Source organism: Sarcophilus harrisii, chromosome 1 (assembly GCF_902635505.1).
Source record: "Sarcophilus harrisii chromosome 1, mSarHar1.11, whole genome shotgun sequence".
In the NCBI taxonomy this organism is placed as follows: Eukaryota; Metazoa; Chordata; class Mammalia; order Dasyuromorphia; family Dasyuridae; genus Sarcophilus; species Sarcophilus harrisii.
This window is the reverse complement of record NC_045426.1, coordinates 216,684,868-216,704,189: the sequence shown is the minus strand read 5'-3', so window position 1 is coordinate 216,704,189 and position 19,322 is coordinate 216,684,868. Positions and strand designations below refer to the sequence as shown.

Sequence of the window (19,322 nt, the reverse complement as noted above, 5' to 3'; positions counted from 1 at the left end):
ATGTAGTAACATCCTTAACGCTAATGGACCACAAAATAAATCACTGGGCATCCAATTAGATTCCAGAGTTTTGTTACCATTAAAAAATGTTGCAATGAATATTTTTATATATGTAGGACTTTTTTTTTTTCCTTTGGATTAAGGTCTCTCTCTGGCAAGGAATTCCTAAAACAAAGGGTATGAATAGTATAGTGATTCTTATAATTACAAATTATTTTTCAGAATGTCTAAATAATTTATAACGAATCAGCAGCATCTTAATGTTTGTCTTCCTACAGCATTATTTCTATATTTTGTAATTTTTCCCAATTCCCTGGGTAGGTGATAGTTATTTAAATTTGCTTTCTTCTTAGTGATGTTAATAAAAAGGCCTAAGTTACTGTGCAAAGCTCAAAATGCAGTAGCAACTTAATCATAATAAAGGGAATCAAGAAACATTTTATTATGGATAAATACCAAATTCTTCTTAAGCCCTGGTAGCTAGATTGTTCTTGAGGAGGGGGAAAAAATTCTTTAAATTTCAATGTTAACCTTTGCTTTTTAGAGGTCTGGGACTACTTCAGGTGTGGAATATATGTTGCCTGTGCTGTCAAACTTAAGTAGATTTTTGTTGTTGTTATGAAGGATAGGTCCCAGGGTTGGGAGTCAAGGTGAATATGTTGGAAATATATTGATAGATGAATTAATTGATATTAATAAAAAATGTTAACAAAAAATTTTAAACCAATGAAAATATTATTTAAAAATTTATATATATAATAAAATTACTATATAAAATAAATAAGCATATTATTTTATATATTATTATATATTATAAATAAATATAATCTATTATCTTCCTCCTCTTTTAATTTTAGTGTGTTCCTCGGTTATTGACAAATGGCCTTGGGACCCTTTCAACAGTTAAAGTAACAAGCCATCCGAATGAAACTCCATCAGAAGAGGCCACAAAGGCTATCAGTCGTTATCCTGTTCCTTACAAAAAGGATCTACCTTTTGATATAGTGGAGCTCATGGAAGAGGTAGAAAAAAAAGTAAGTTTAAACAATTCAGAAATAAATATAACCTTATGATTTCTAAAATTCTTTTACAGCATTACTTGAAAACTGACCTTTGGATTGCTTTTCCTCTAATGGAAATCTGTTAAATGCTTACAATACTGCTACAGTTAATGGTTGGTCTTAATACTTGTTCCCATTCATTGTTAATTGTTAATAATGTTTATGATTATATTCATTTTATGTGTTGTTATATATTGTAATAGTTAATAATTATCATTTAATGAAAAAACTTAATTATAGCACATACTACTATATATATACTATATACTATATATATACTACTATATAGCATATATATTGTAACAATATTGTAATTAGTAATAATACATTTTTGTAGTATTTTAATGTTTATAAAATGCTTTTATGCACATCCTTTCATTTGCTCTTTACAACAAGAGTGATATACTCAGGTCATGTATTACATGTGTTAATTTGTATACATGATTAATTTAGATTTGCAGATGGACTGAACTGTCAACCAATGATTGAGTTATATGTGAATTTGATCTAAGTTATGTGTTACATGGGCAGCACTAGGCTTGGCATTTAGAAGACTTATCTTTGTGAAGGAAATTGGTCTCAGATGTCACTTACCCCTGTTTGCCTCAGTTTCCTCATTTGTAATATGAGCTGGAAAGGGAAATGGCAAACCACTTAACACAACAGTAATAAAATGTGGCAAGAGTCAGAGAGTAAGAGTAAGGAAGGTGATTGTGAGCTGATGACTTCAGTGAGCCTCAGCTTAAGCATTGTGAAACAGAGCTGGCTAAGGATACACTTTCATGCGTATTAAGGCATGGAATGAAACCTTCCCTAGTTAGTAGGCTGTTCTCTCTGTTAAGTATGCATTAATGAAGGTCTCAGTCTGCCCATGTATTAGTGACTCACATGGTTTTTAGGGATTTGGAGAATTTAACTTTTTATATCTTTGAGGTGAAAAGAACAATTTGAACTCTAGCAAAGAAAACATGAAGTCTTTCTTGATTTTAAAAAAGGATATCAGGGTAAGACTTGGGCACTTCATTGACATTTGCATTCTAAGCTGTTCTTGTAATTTGGAAAAACTAAAAGGGCATTCCTCATATTTTTGTCACACAAATATATCATTTCAGTAATAGAAAATTACATTTATGCAAAAAAATGAAAAAGAATGTTTTCCAGAGATATAATTTAGAATATCAACATGTTCCATCAGCTATAAGCCAGTGAAGATCTACCTGTGCCCAAACCACTGGAACCTGGAATTTGGGTGGTGATGAATCTTGTCATTCAAATTGTAATGATGAGGTTCACACCACAAAGTAGAAGAGTGATAAAATGGTGAGCCCCTAACAGAAGTAACTTTGAGATTAGGTCTTCATTTAACAACTCAGACTTAAATAACCAAACACCTCCCCAAATCAAGGTGAACTTTTTAAGTTAAAGAGGATGGACACCAAAACATTCAAAACAATTTGAAAATTTCCAGGAATCAGTGAGGGAAAATCCAAAGGGGATTTTATTTTAACTTCAAAAGTAATGGAAGAAAAAAGTTTGACTCATAAAAGAAGTGATGAAAATTTTTGTTTCATTGTTCATTTGATAAACACCATCAAATATGCATATGCAGAAAAAGAGGGTTGGACATGAAATCACAAATCTTTACTATTTGAAACTTACATTAAAATAATTATAGTAAAATCAACACAATAGTTTCAAAGCTGTCCTTTTTCAAAGACAAACATTTGGACGAAGAGGTAAATGAGATTAGTTGAATGGAAATTATTTTTAAAAGTGACAAAAACTTTTGGGAAATAAGTCATAAAATTATCAAAAAATTGATTTTAAAACCTACAAAGTTATGGAATATAATACAGATCTCAAGCTATTTTTTAGGTTCACGTTTGGACTTTTTACTGGAAAACTTTGTTATCAGTGATAAGCACATAGAATACTTCAATCAAGAAATCTCCTTGATGGAAAATTTTACCAGCTGTGTTACATAATGAAGAGCAATGAACCACAGGCAAAATACACTAGAAAATTGCTATATTTTAGGTGGGCTTGACACAATTTTGCTTAAACAAAAACAATTTTTTGAAAAGACAAAAACAATTCCTGTGTAATGAAATCAGCAAGTAATAGACAAAATACCTAGATGCTTCTTTCTGGAACTCATTATGTATTCTATACAAATAATATTTGTAAAGCACGAATACATTTTTTGGCACATAATAGGCACTCATTTAATGCTTGTTTTCTTCCTCCTTCAGTTTGGAGTTATTCTTGGAAAAGTCTTCCAAAGATTAAACATTTAAAAAAAAATCGTTTTCTTTTTCATATGTCCTACTCACTAAAAAAGAACCTTTGTTATCACACAAGCATTATCACACAAGCATAACAAGCAAAATTACTATACTGACCATTCACAAAACTGTATTTCTGTATATCAGTCTATCACTTCACAAGTCTTGTCAATGCCTTTTGTTTTTATAAGGCAGTTTCTTAACTTCCTTTCCCTTAACTTCTTCTCTTCTTCCTTCCTTTCCCTAGCTCTTCTTTGCAAACAAACAAAAAAAAAAGGACGATGGAAAAACCATGGTAAACTGTACTCAACATTTTGTTCTTTTAGTCTTTAGTGCCAAGAATAGGACAGGTATTTTGCATTGTGTTCTCCAGGACCATTATTGGTTTTTCACTTACTCAGAAATGGTTTTCCTTTTAGTGATATTTACATTATTATATCATATGGATTTTTATATTTCGTTTTGCAAATCAAATCAAGTATTTATTGAGACCCATGTAATAGGGCCTATGTATATTTGAGGCACCAAAGCTATCCGGTCCTGATCTACTTGCTAACTGATACAAGTTATTGTTTCCTTTGAGACTTGCCTTTCTAAATCAATCATATAGAAATTTGAAAGCAGCTTTCCTTTTTTTGTTCTTCTATTTTTAAACCAAAAGATATTTATTTTTTCTCCCTTTTGTCCCTCCCATTTAAAAGGAAAAAAAAAATCCTGACAGTATGCAGTTTCCATTCTCATTTTAATTTTTTCTGTCCTAACCAGGTAAGGGCTAGTCTTTCTGTGTTACGCATCCAGATTTGCTTCCTGCTATCCTCAAGGTGCAGATATAGACTAAGCAAAATTTATAAGTGTGGTTCTAACAAGCACTGGCTCTAGAATTAGGGCCTAGGTCCAAATCCTGTGTAGTGTTGACTATTTTCATCTACAATTTAGATTTCAGTTATGGTTCCATCTCTGGTTGTGTTTTAAGGGACAGTAAAATACATACATAACGATACACAAGTCAAATACATAAATAAGCATAGAGGTATGATTTAAGCAACATGTAAAAACTTTGTAAGGGCCACTCTAATCCTCCCAGTCAATTCACTGAGGTGTGTTTATGTTTTTTAAATACTCTAACCTATCCAGCTTCTGTCAACTACAGCTACGGCCAGTTCTGGCAGAGTTGTAAGGAGATGAACCACAAGCATACCCCAAATCTGGTTTAATTAGTCTACTACTCATGTTAACTATAGATCCTCCCAATTCAGACACAATGCAAGACTATGAAACAAAGTATTATAGTCAGTGGGTTTTAATAGCCAATGGTTTCTCTTTGGTAATTTCTCCCCCACCCAAAATAGAAATTTTACATTTTCACTTATTTAAGAGTTCAATTACAACTTTAAAATCTATAAAAATATGATAAAAGAAATTCAAGACAGTCATTATTGTAAGAAAATTGCTTTCGGGGTTGCAGTGTTAAAAAACCAGGTACCCATTCCAAAAAATATTATCTTTTAAGTTTCTTATGAGCTATATTTTTCTGCCTCTATCATTTCTGTGAATATTAAAATGATTAAAATGTTTGGGATAAGTAGATGCATTCTTCATTTCTTCAGAAAAACAACGTGTTAACTCATTCCATGGCACACTTGATAATATCTTCAAGTGTGATAAGATAAAAATCTTATCACCTACTGGCCAATCACATTTTAGGGATGAATCTCCGAATTTAGGCTGTTCATTGGACAACAGATACAATTTATCAATGGGACCATACTCTAAAGCCTCTTTGGTAGAACTTATCAGGCATTGGAGGAAGAAGGAAGATTTCAATGGAAGGATTTTGCCTAAAGAAAAAAAAGTGATCTCTGAAAGAAGCCATATGAAGTCAAGAAGTTTTATAAAAACTTTATAAAAGAGCTTTTGATGCACAAAGCACTGTGCTGAGCACTAGAGATGAAATGAAAGGCAAAAAAGACAGCCTCTTTCCTCAAGAAACTCATGTCTAATGGGGGAGACAACAACATGCAAACTACTGTGCATAAGCAAGTCAGACTGCAGATAGCACTGAGGGAAGATATCAGCATTAAAGTGATCAGGAAGAAGAGCAAGATATTCCTAGGAAGAAATATCATCCAAAAGCAAATGCCTCTCCTTGCTCCCATTGTCCATCTGGCTTGTCCATCTCATTTCCCCTTGCCACAGGACCTCCAAAAATAATCTGGACTATTGGTGCAGAAAAGTTATTGGTTGCCTTTCTGTGATTTGAGGGTCATTGTGAAGGTTCCATGTCCCATCATCAGCCTGCCATGGCCTGAAATTCCACCATGAAATATTCTTTCCTTTCTCTTTTTTGTTCTCAACTCAAAAAGTGATATATTTCAGGTAAAACATTGAGTAATTATCTTCAGTGAGGATCTTGAAAAGGAGCCATGGTTTGGGGGGAAAGAAGGCTGGACTCCAAGTGGGAGAAAGGGATGCTGTTAGGGCAAGACAGCTGCTAACAAACTTCACTCTTTAACATTTTGCCTTAATTATAATGTGCCTTCTGTATATGGTGAGAGTAACCTGGAGTTTGAGACTAGAGTCATCTAGAGGGAGATGGTAATTGAACCCAGGTAAGAGAACCAAGGGAACTGAGTGTCATGAAAAGGAAGAGAGCAGAAGGTGATCAGCAGTCTGAAAGGCTGCAGAAAAGTCAGAAAGGAGGAGGTGTGAGAAGAGGCCATTATTTGTGGCAAGTTAACTTGGGAGAAAAGTTTCAGTTGAATGATAAGGTTGGATATCAGATTATCAAGTCAAATGAATAAGCATTTAAGTTTTACTATGTGCCAATGTGCCAGGCATTGTGTTAAGGAGTGGGAATAAATATGAGAAGAAACACAGTCCCTACCCTCGAGGAACTGAGCAGTACATAAAACTGGGGGTGACAGGAGGAGAGAGAGAGTGTGTGTGAGTGTGGGGGGTGGGGGTGAGGGGAGGAAATGTGGCTTGAAGTCTCCTTTTCTCTAATTCTCTAACTCCTTCCACTTAGCCTGGAAGTCTTCAAATGGAGGTTTTAGGAGGAACCAGCCAATCAGACAAAGACTGCTGGGATAGAGTGCTCCCAGTATGAGAAGTGAATGAAGAGAGCAAGTGGGACCAGTGCCGATGACTTTTTCAATGAGTTTAATGGAAGGGGTAGGGGAGAAGACACATGACAACAACTAGCAGAGATGGTAGGATCTTTTTCAAGAATGAGGGTGTTTTGGATTTGTGTGAAGCACTCTAGTATATAGTAAAATTGAAAATTAGAGAAAAATTAGAAAATTAGAGTTGCTAGTAGGCAAGACTTCTGAAGATGGGAGTTAACAGGATTAAGACACTAGTAGAAGATACTTATAATTTTTGTGTCAATTTCTGACATAGATTCTAATTCCATGTAGTGATTGCTAAGTAAATATTAATCTTTATTGATTTCTCTTTTTAAAAACAGACTGGATTTTTACCGAATGTCTTTAAGGTGTTAGCACATCGGCCAGGGGAATTCAGAGCATTTTTTGCTTACTATAATGCCATTATCAACAAAGAAACAGGTAAAGTAAAAGACAACATAATTATTGGACAATTTTATTTTAAAATCTATTTTTAATTTTGTTAAAATATTTACAAATTATATTTTAAAATTAAAAATTAAATTCCAAATTCTCTCCTTCCCCCAACTCTTCAAAAGGCAAGCAATATGATATCAATTGTACATATTAAGCCATGCAAAACCTATTTCATGGATCGCTTAAAAAAAAGAATGTAGTAGTTATAACTAAAAATTCAATTAAGAAACCAAGCGTAAGTTGTATTTTCTAATTCATAATGTCCAAGTATAGTCTAAGGCTATTAAACCAAGGCTGATACATTATCCCCTTAGCCTAATGATTTCCAGAGGAAACCAGAATTGGTTCTTTTCTCTCTTTTCACTTTCTTCTACATCTTGAATGTCTCCCTTTTTGCTGACTCTTTCCTAGATCTTAATGTCTCCCCCATCTTGGAAAAAAATAAAATGACCCTTCTTTCTTTCTACCATCCTTTCTTATTTTAACTGCCTGACTTCTCTGACATTTGGTTTATTTCTACTCCATTTTCTGCACTTTCCTCCTTTATCTTCAGTGGTCTGGTTTTTTTTTTTTTCTTTGAGAATAGTCCCCTTTAAATTTCCAGCTGGAGTGGTTAGGAGAAGAGGGCATTCCAGAGGTGGTAGGGCTCTTAAGGATTGGTGGTATCTAAACAGATAGAAAGAGTAAAACCCACCATTCCTGGTACCATTGAAAGTGAGGACAAATGACCTTCATGCTAATTTAGTGGTCAGGAGATAATATCAGCTACCTAACACAGTTTATAGAATTATTTATACTTTCCTAAAAGAAGGGAAAAGGATTTTTTAATTTATTTGGCTTAAATGATTCATTTGGATGGTTTTCATCAATAAAATTCAGTGTTGCAAAATTGCTTAGTTTTCCACATGTCAATTCACTGTGAAATGCTGACACTTAACTTTAGTAGTGACAGTCTCTATTTAAACTTTATTCTTTATTTAAGGTAAGGCTCTTAGGTCCATTCATTTATTTCTGTAATTTGTATGCACTAATTTTCCATGTCAGTGATTTGTGTACAAATCTTCCTGTTGTTGTTGTTGTGTTTTTTTTTTTAATAGGACATCTCAGCAAGGCTGATAAAGAACTCATCATCGTAGCTACAAGTGTTAGTAATAGGTGTCCCTACTGTGTAATTGCCCATAGTGCTCTACACAGAATATATTCCAAAAATGCCATTCTGGCTGATCAGGTTAGTATTTAAACCGAAAAGAAAACAAAATCTCTTCCTACTAAGTCTGTTTTATGGATAAAAGCTCCATTTGATTTCAAAAACTTGCTTAAAGGAATTAATGGGATAAAAAGCATCACAACTGTTAACCTTATGAACTTATAAATGGTTTTTGATTGTGTGTCAGTAAGGTTTGGTGCTTTGGATTTAATTCTTGTTTTATGGCTAATTTTTTTCTTTGCATGTGGCAGTTCATGCTATACTCTGAGTTTGGCATCTTTTAACTATTAATTTTCTAAAGTTGGTAGTAGCTATGTTAACTGACAATCTTTTAACCTTGTATCTCAATTTCTTTATGTGTAAAATGAAAGAATGATGATCATATGCTTCAATGTGAATATTTCATTTATGCAGATAGTTTAAGATAATCTTTTGGTTAGCAACCATTTTTTTGTTTGCATAATTCTATTCCTAAATTTATGTTTATGTAATCTTTGATATATGAAGTTTACATTCACATAGCTCACACTTGTTTCTTTCTTCTATATTTTCTTCGTCAATCTTTGATCTTCAAATATTTTCAAATCTTGGTCATAGCCATAATTAAAGATAAGGGGTGACCAGGGTTTTGTTGTAGTACTCTTGACAGTTTTTGCTTTGTTTTGTAAGGTGGGGCTTCTTGGAGCTAAAATAATGGCCATTTGCTCCTCTGTGACATAACTGTGCCTCTCATTACTTTAACTTGCAGCAATAGTCAGACTGTCCCTTTTTGCAGCTGTTGGCCACAACAACCCTGTCTTTTTTGCACAAGAGTTTTTGTTCTAATGTAAAAATATTTCTAATTACGGCTTTGTCATACTTTTTAGGACATAGTAATGTGTACAAACTTGAAATTAAACAATTTTTGTATGGAAGTTTCATAATATCTATTCTCAGTGACATTCATTTTGTAAAAAAAAAAAAAAAAAAGTATTTATTTATATACTATACTTGGTTGGAATTTAGATTAGGAACTTGTCTCTGCACATCCACTGATGTGAATACATACACACACAAAAAAGAAATTTCAGATTTTTCATGAAAATGTTATAATGTAGGAAAACCACATTGGATCTACTGCACTATTAGAGGAACACAATCAAAATTAGGATGAAGCAGGTCTTACAACTAGTAATGTGGCCCCATCTGCAATTTGGACACATTTGAGTGCTTCACAATCACTTGTATGAGGACAATTTTTGTTTTTTTCTTAGTTGTGAAAAGAGCTTTCCATTAGCTTGATGGAAATGTGATCCATTAAAGAGAAAGGATAAAAGTATATGGTTATAAGGGCAGAATACAGGGTACTTCTACATTATTATTAAATCATAAGTATACATCACAATTTAGTAGGCTATGGTACAAAAAATTTAAAAAAGTTTAAGGCAAACATTTATAGAATAATCGGTAACAAGATTATCTTTACTTTTCAAATACTAAAGAAGAGTCAGCTAAGTGGTACAGTGGATAGAACACCAGTCTTGGAGAATGGAAGACCTGAGTTCAAATTTGGCCTCATATTTACTAACTGGATGACCCTGGGCAAGTCATTTAACTCCAGTTCCTCAAAAAAAACCCAAAACGAATATACTAAAGATTCTAAAGATTAATTTAATTTTTAAAATTAACAACTAAACTAAGGGATTAAACACACCAAGTTCATTGTGCATCACAATCATTAAAAATGAAATTAGAAATATTTAATAAAATAAAAATATACTTGAATACAGATAATATGTGGTTTTTAAATCAATATGTATACGGCAGGAATCCTTATGTATAATTTAATGACCCTTCTTTCTGAGTTTGAGACCATTTAACTAAACTTTTAAATGAAAGACAAAATACAGGAGAAAAAAATGAGCTATACCTTATAATGCATACCTAGTTTTGAAATATGTTATTTTCTTGAAATATGTTAAAGAAGAAAATATAATTTTTTTCTTGGTTTAATAATAAAGATGAAATAATTTTATTTTATAGCACATTTTCTTGAAATTTGCATATTTGATAGATTCTTTAATGCAGCTAGATGCTCCCATGGATAGAACAGGGCTTGGAAGCAGGAAGACTACTTTTCCTGAAGGCAAGAAGACTTCCCGAGTTTAAAACAGACACTAGCTATATGACCCCAAGTAGATCATTTTAACCCTGTTTACTGAAGTTCCTTATCTGTAAAATGAGAGGGAGAAGGAAATGGCAAACTACTCCAGTATGTTTGCCAAGAAAACCCATAATGTGATTATGAGGAATAGCATTAATGACTGAACACTAATAAAAGATAATTTTAAATACGATTGGATAAGGAACTTGTTTGCCATGGACAAATACTAGTTTCATCTCGTTCCATCTAAATAAGAAAAGTTAATAGACTTTTCTTATGATACTAGATTGGAAAATTTGTTTGAAATTTTTGGCTATGGGTGAAGAAAAAATTTTATGGTTTACTAAACAAAAATGGTAGAATTTCTTACTTTTCATACCATCATTTTCAGGTGAAACATGATTTTTTCTTTTTACTATAGCTATCCTAGAAACAATTATAACTCCATTAGTGCAGTTCTCTAAAGAATTTGTGGCAGTATTATTAATGACATGAGAAATTTTTTGTCAAATTGTCTCAAGTCCATCCATTATTTTAATAATAATTTTTATGATCATTATTGTTAGATATGAGAATTATAGGATATGGGACTAGAACTTTGATTCCATTGACATAAGGAACTTCTAGCTTCAACCAGTGCAGGTCAGCAATTTCTCTTCAACTTATAGCCTTCGAAAGTTGTTGCCACCACAGAGCAATTTGCTTAGGGTCAATGTATAGGCCAGTATGTCTGTATATAGGAGGTTAGAACTGAACCTCAGGTCTTCTTTGTTCTGAGGCTAGCTCACTATTCATTGAACCATCCTGCCTTTCATTAAAATAAGAAAAGATTTTTATCTGTGTATGTTACATTTATACATATATATATATATATATATATATATATATATATATATATATATACACATATATATTTTGAAATTTCTTTATTTGGAATTTTCTTAGAAAAATGAGCTAAGGAAATTATAGATTATTTTATTGTGTGGAAGTGTGTTTGTTTAAAAAAAAAAAGATAACATGTAAGGAAAGTATCATTATACAAAATTTGGAGCAGTTTATCACTTAGCTTTCTAAATACATACTTTTAGTTTATTTCCTCTTATTTTTTAAAAAAACTTAGTATTTTATTCTTATGTCAGGTTCATTTAGTAAGCATAACAGGCATATAATAATGCCAGTACACCAAATTTTTTCTGTGCTTATTTTCCTACAGGTCATCGTTAATTGGAAAAAGGCCGATTTATCACCTCGAGAGTTAGCTATGCTAGAATTTGCTCTTGCTGTTAGTCGGGCTGATGACATAACAGAAGAACATTTTAAAAAGCTGGAATTGCAGGGCTTTGATCGAGAAGATGCCTGGGACATAGCTTCCATTTCTGCTTTCTTTTCTATGTCTAATCGTATTGCTCATTTTATTGACCTGATACCCAACAAAGAATTTTATTCATTGGGTAGAACAAATGATCAAGATCTGTAAGAGTATAATCCATCACAGGGGCACCATAAAATGTGTGTATTTATTTTATTTGTTTAAATTATGGTATGCCTATTAATAAGTTTTCCCGTAATACTTAGTTTATATACACCATGGGAAATAAACTAATTTACTATTCTTCCTGGTAATATTGCTTTTGCTGAGTTCATCACAATTAATGGTAATTGTTGAAATTTGATGAAATTTAGCACTTGTATAAGGCCTTTTACTTATTATGATAAAAATTATCTTCATTTCCAATTACCCCTCCTATTTTCTCCTTTTCATAATATTCCCTTATTTAAAAAAAAAAAAAAAAAAAAAGGATGAAAAAACAGTAACAGTCCAGCAACCAACACATTGACTGAGTCTGACAATAGATGCAACATTTCACATTTATTATCTTCTACCCCTTCTATGAAGGGAGGGAGGTACATTTTCTGAACTCCTTTCTGGGGCTAAGCTTGAATTGACTGCTATCATAATGTGTATTTTGCCGATTCATTTGCCTTCACTCATAAGTCTTCCTACATTTCTCTTTTTTGGTGGTACAGTAATAATGCATTTTGTTCATGTGCAACAATATATTGAGCCATTTCCTAATAATTGTGTTGGTATGCTAGTACTTTTAGATAATCTAAAAGAAACACTTGAAGGACAGGGAAGCAGAGATGAAAGTCACTCAGGAAAATTCTGATAAGAATTGATAACCAACTATATCAAATTAGCCATTTTAATTTAAGCCCTTAGGATTTAAGACTTGTTATTTTCTAACAGCTCTTTTACCATTAGATAAAAAATGAGTTTGTTTAAAATATAAACATGATTTGCAGCTAATTCTTTTTTGAAGTAGATATAGGGACTTTCAAATGTCAGTATGAGCAGATCTATTTTATTTTAACATTTAATCTATTTTAGGATACCTCTTCCCATCCCCACTTTTTTTAACCTTTAAATGATTACCTGATAGAGAGGTACACTGGGTGTTCTTTCATAGTTGACCAACTTCCAGTAACTTTTTTTTCCCAGTAACTTTTATAAATGGAATGTAAAATCAGTCATTTAGATTGGATTTTAATCCACAAATAACTATTCTTTTAGTTAGTTTAAATGAGGATTGTTTGAAAGGTGTAGCAGCTCATATCATAGGCCAATAGCAATTTCTTTTATTGAAACAATTCTTTAAAGATTTATTTTACAGGGGAATTGGTTCTATATACTTTACATTTGTATGATTCTCTTTCATGGCTTGTATGTGGTTATAAGAATTATATTTAATCTACATATTTCTCTATTCATACCTTTTATCAATATTTTCTGAATTAGTAAACAAATCATAATCAACTTTGAGAGCTGAGATATTAAAGTTTGATTTGATTTAACTGTGAAAAAGATTTAACTGAAGTCTGTGAAGTCAAATGTGAGGGAATTATTATGACTGTACCTCAAATACTGTACCTCATGAAATACAACTTTTTAATGTAGGCTTAATTTAATTTCACGAATAAAAGTAATTAAATTGATGAATGTGTAATACTGAAAGTTCTGTAGATAAGTTTCAAATTTGCTAATTGAGCATAACAAGGAGTTATCAGTGTACTATATTCTGGCTTGTTGAAGATTTGGCAAAGCCAGGAATTTTTGGCTCTCAAGAAATATTTCAGAAAAGGGTCCTCTTTAAAAATTTATTGTTTTTTCATTAGTTATTTCTCATTAAATTGCATCTCCTCCTTACCATGAACTTTTACTTATGTCATAGGAAGAATCTAACTCCACTCCAGTTAATCACTAAAGGTCCAGATATCTTGATTGAGCCAATCTGTCAAAAGTAAATTCCTGTCAAAAATAAATTACATGTAATTAAGTCTTTAACCAATTATAAAGGATCATAAGATTTGGAGTCATTTGGATGATAGGTGATGCCGTATAGGAACTACCCTTGTGCCTTGTTGAAGAAAATATGCTCCCCCATGTTTTGTGGGGCTGCATATGAAAATAATATGCTAATTTAAAGCCAATCATTTGAGTGACAATTGAATCCAGTGGGGTAGGATTCTTGAGAAATGAATTGTTCTTGGGGACCCTATTGATTACATGAAAATTTAGTTTTTGAAAGCTTGAAAGAGTTCATTGGCATCAGTAGCAGTATCCATGGAGCACAGTGACTAATGGCACTCTAGACTGGGAGATTCTTTGAGAAACACTGAGGAACAATCTTAGGCACACTGAGGAAGGACAACTTTAAAGGTCATGATTTGTTTGGAGTTTGAGAGATTCAGGTTATGGACTTTACAAAGGGACTGGCTCTTGGAGTTCAGAAGATCCCTACATTTAAGGGGAACCTTATATTTACAGAAGAAAAGACTCACAATAACTAGGGAATGTGAATTATCCCTGTGTGCCACATTTTTCTCTGAATAGTCTGATAATTTAAAAAAAATTAATAATGGCTTTTTAGTTCCAAAATACATGCAAAGATAGTTTTCAACATTCACCCCTGCAAACCTTGTTTTCCAAAATTTTCACTCTTTCCCCTAGACAGCAAGTAATCCAATATATGTTAAACATGTAATTCTTCTAAACGTACTTCCTTCCACATTTGTCATGCTGCACAAGAAAAATCAGATCAAAAAAGAAAAAAAAAAAAGAGAAAGCAACAACAATAAAGGTGAAATACTATGCTTTAATCCAAATTCAGTCCCCACAGTCCCCTCTCTGAATGTAGATGGCTCTCTCCATCACAAGTTATTGGAATTGGCCTGAATCATCTCGTTGAAAAGAGCGAAGTCCATCGGCTGATCGTCATATAATCTTGTGCCTGGGAACAGGTTTTCTCCTGGTTCTGCTTATTTCACTTAGCATCAGTTCCTGTAAGTATCTCTAGGCCTTATCCTGCTGATTGTTTCTTATAGAACAATAATATTCCATTACATTCTTATACTTATTCATCCATTCTCCAACTGATGGGCATCTATCAGTTTCCAGTTCCTGAGGCAACAATTGTCCTTGTTATAGCAGCTAAACTATTTCTAAAAACTAATAAAATCTGGCTGATAATTGGGGGGACCCCCACTGGTGCTTAATAAACAACTAGGGATCTCCCCCCCCCAGCACCCTGAAGGAATTCCTTTCTTCCAAGACCTAATAATCTGTTTGTGTGGGTGGGAATTGGAACTAGTCCTATAACAGGGGTGCTACATTCTAGCAAAGAAAAATATTTAAGCAAAACCAACAGACATAACTTTACCTGGGGGGGAAAAAAAAAAAAACTATTCCAAATGTATGATTCTAAAAGAGTTTCACCATAAATTTCTTCAGTATTGAGATTACCATTCAGTAAGACTTCAGCTGCTTTTTAGTGTTACTCATATATTTGTAATTAGATAAATTTTCTTTTCACCCTATATCACTACAAACAAGCCTTCCCAGGTTATCTTTGAATTTTTCTGGTTTATCATTTGTTACAGTGCAATAATGTTTCATTATGTTCATAGGCAACCATTTATTTAGCCATTTCCCAATTGATGCATACCCATTTTTGCCAAAAGTTTGTGGGTGAATAATTCTTGCAGCCACGAGGTGCAATTGTGAATATTCTGTTATATTAAAGAGCTTTGTTGACTACCTTAGACTTTATACCCATAAATAGGCTTGCTGGGTCAAAAAGCCCTTGACTTTTATGATTCTTGTCTCCAAAGCGGTTGGACCAATATATTGTGATACCAACAGTGCCTCTGTTTCTTTCCACATTGACTGCCCATTTGACTATTTCCATTTTTAATCCTCTTTGCCAATATGATAGGGAGATGAAACCTCCAAGTTGTTTAAATTTCTATTTCTAATTCATTCTTAGTGATTTGGGATATTTTTTTTTCATAGCTTGCTTTTCTTATGCCTATCTTTTGAACAATTATCTCTCAGATTAAAAATAAGTTCTTCCTTCCCCCTAACTTGCAGATAGAGCTTGAATATTTATAACTATGGGGAAAGAAAAAAGAGAGAGACATCTTGCAGGAGTTAATCTTTTTTCCTCCAATTCTAGCTAGCTATCCATTTCTTACGCCATTTTGTCAATATAAACCAGAGCCACATGAGTTGAGTAACTGATCTTCCTCAAGTTTCTGCTCTTTCTGGTCTCTGATTCTTCCTAGTGACCTCATTTGCGTTTTCATTCCACTCTAGTCCAAATCTCAGTTATTTTAACTCCAGACTCCTAAATCATATCCCAATCCCAAAATTGTTTGATCCCAATTTTAATTGATTTAATTGATCAATTAATCCCAATTTTGGGATTAAAATTGTTTGACCTAAAAATTGTTTAAGAGAGAGGTCTGAGCCCCACTGGCACTTTAAGGGTCCAGGGTTCCCACTGATGAAATGGGCCCCAGATTTTCCTCACGATCTAAGATCCTTCCAGAACCTTGTTTTTATGGGGCTTGATACCCAGATATGCAATAGAGGTATGGTATAACGCAAATTCTCATTGACATGTCTTCTTGAGGGCCAAAAAATCACATATTTAGCAGGGGGTGTCGGGTTGGGTGGAGTATAGTGCATCTCCATTGACTAATTCTTCATATAAAAAGGTCACAAGGTGGTCACCTGCTCATATTGGACAAGAGAGAATGGTCTGAAGGTACAAAAATAATTTGGACTTATCAAAGGATTAAGATATCCTTTGATATCTTGGTTTTGAACATGGAATTTGAGCAAAACAGGATGGAGATATCTTTGTCAGCATTTTTGCAGTTGCCCAAGTGCTCAAGGTGCCAAGAGCCTCATAAATTGGTAAAATGAGTAATGAGCATTACATTAAAGTTTGACATACACTATAAGAATCTCTGAGCTATCTAGTAATCCTTGTATGATTTATGTAAAATATCAAACAGGTTAATACTGGTTGGAATTGAGTAGGGGTCCAAATGATTATTTCTCATAAAAGGCATTTTCATACTGTGGCCATAGTAATTTTCCTAAAGCATAGGGCTCATGAAAGTAGCCTGGTTTAATAGTTTAAGAGAGTTGGCCTTGAAGTACGGAAAATAAGAGCTTTGAGTCCTGCTTTTGATTAATAATGGCTATGTGACCTTTGGCAAGACTCTTTACCTTAGTGTTTTAGGCAAATCTCAGACTGCAAACTGCATATCAGGTGCTGATTCACACTACTATATCAGAAATTTGTCTCCTGGGAGTTCCTTAAACCAGTGAAATAATAGATTGGGTCCTTATCCATATAATCAGTAATTCCTCACTACCTAATGAACAAAATTCAAACTCCTTAACTTGCCATTCAAGGCTATCTGTATTGTGACCTTTAAAGCTGTCTCCTACTACCCTTCATATATCCCATTTTTGCATCAAATCACGTTACTTCTCACTCAAAAATAGCTGCATTCCTCCAACTTTATGCCTTTGCCAGTACTGTTTCCTTTGTCTAGAATGCCTTTTTTTTCTAGACCCAGATCAAAAGCCACTATTGCATGAGGCAGATAGGAGCTCTCATTTGTTCCTGCCTTTCTCTTCTCTAATAGCTAATGGACACTGGAAAAACCTTCACAAACTCTAGGGTTTAAACTAGATGAGGAAACTGAAGAAAACAGGTTAAGGGAACATCCCACGCTTTACTATTTAATTGTTCTTGAGTTATCCCCTATTAGTTTTCCCCCCTCAATCCAAGACTAAGTTTCTTGAGGAGAGGGATGATGCCATCTTTATAAGAGGTATATTTCCCTCCCAAATTCTAGTACAGAATTGTCTATATAGTATCTATATCAATTTTACCTGTTAGTTCCTAGGAATGTATATAAAGTTTAAATTAAAGAAAGCAAACTAAAATGCAAAGAAGGGAAATAATAAGAAGCAAATTTGTGGCTTAAATGATTTTCTTCAGATTCCTTTTTGAAGAATGTCCCACACTGCCACACAAAATAATCCTCTTCCCCACTTCCCTATTCTCCCACTTCCTTTTCTCTTCTGGGAACTGAAAGCAACAAATACCTAATCTAATTAAACTTGTTGAATGCCTTTTATACTAATAATGGCTTGTAAGAGAAGTTATTAATTTATTTTTGAATTTAAATATCATGCATCTTTCATTGTATCCCCTGTGCTTACCATAGTACCAGGGAAATAGTAGGCACTTAATACATGGTAGTTAACTGACCAACATTTCCATATAGATGATATAACAGGGAGATTGTACATGAAATTGTGGCTCTTTTATGTACAGCTTTCTTTTTTAAAAATGTGAAAATTCAATATGTGACTTTTAAAGCTATCCTATTTGTCTCTGATTCTTTCTGGCCTTCTATTTTCTACTATACTTTTTTTTTTTTTTTTTTAATTGTAAGGGATGTTTTAATCATAGTGTCCAGAGAACATTCCTTTACTGTCTAACATAATTCTGTGGTGAGAATTTCAAGCCATAGAAGACTGGTAGGATTGATATTCTAGAAGTGGACAGTTCAGCCCATTAGAAGAGTGAAATCATATTGATTTGGTTGTCTCTTATGAACATATTTTCAGATTCAAAAAACTGAGATGTGTTCTGAAAAAGAATATAGCTTTCAGCCTCATTAGTAGACTAAGTTCCATGAAAGCAGAGACTTTTAAGTTTTTTATTTCTCTGATCACTAGCATACAAGAGGCAACTAATAAAGATTGTTGAATTTTAATTTATTTTCTCAACCTGAAATGTTTGGGAAAATTTGGAATGTGGGGCCATAGCACCTACATTTTCTTGACACCTAGAATGGGCCTTGGACTTAAAATGATCTAATAGAATCAATTTTAGAATCCACGACTTTTAGGCTACTTTAATAATAAAAGTATTTGTATAATTTAAATTACAAATATTGTATAATTAAGTACAAGTATAAATAAATAAATGTATAAATTAAATTACAAATTAAATATAAATTTAAATTAGGGGAAAATCTTGATTATAAAAAATGTTTAAAAGGAAATGGTTATGGTATGGGCAAAAATGTAATTTAGGGTCCAGTGAAGCAGTAAGTGAGCCTCCTAACTAATCTCTCCGTTTCCATTATCCATTTTTCCATTATCAGTATTTGGGTTTCTCCAGAAGCCCTCTTCCACTACTGAAATTATATTGTTTCTCTGCTTTAAGTTCAAAACCCTTAGTCTAGTAGTCAATGTTTTCCTTTCCCAGATATCAATCAATAATGCACCCTTGGATCCTAACCCCAACCTAAAAGTACTTTATTTTTCAGAAGGGATTGGCCAAAGGAGAGATACTACTTTGACACATGATCTACAGAAAAGTGAAACTTCTTTGGTAGAATGCAATAACCCTAACTGACATTGTGTACCCAGGAAGGGATCCTTGACCATACTCCAGATTTGGGGCACTAAAATGAATTTTTTTCCTTTCCATGCTATTGGAGGAGCTATATCACTTCCTAAATATGATTCTGAAGAGTAGTCCATGTGGGCTATAAATAATGAGTCTCCTCTCTAGACCAGAGCCAAGTTCAGTAATATTGTAAGTTTAACTTTTGCAAAATGTTTAACTTACAAGTAAGGCTGACTAGGAGTTATTGTTATGCAAT

The 19,322-nt window shown here is 33.2% G+C and overlaps 1 protein-coding gene across 2 annotated transcripts in view; it reads left to right on the top strand.

Annotated features, from left to right (window-relative positions):
• LOC100930244 overlaps window positions 1-13,274 on the top strand; it is a 30,848-nt gene extending 17,574 nt beyond the window's left edge. For both annotated transcript variants that reach the window (XM_023497333.2, XM_031936953.1), the window contains exons 3-6: window positions 858-1,034; window positions 6,813-6,912; window positions 8,025-8,155; window positions 11,491-13,274. In XM_023497333.2, coding sequence (XP_023353101.1) covers window positions 858-1,034; window positions 6,813-6,912; window positions 8,025-8,155; window positions 11,491-11,754 — 672 coding nt within the window. In that variant the 3' untranslated portion in view covers window positions 11,755-13,274. The remainder of the gene's footprint in view (window positions 1-857; window positions 1,035-6,812; window positions 6,913-8,024; window positions 8,156-11,490) is intronic.
• The last annotated feature ends 6,048 nt before the right edge of the window (window positions 13,275-19,322 follow it).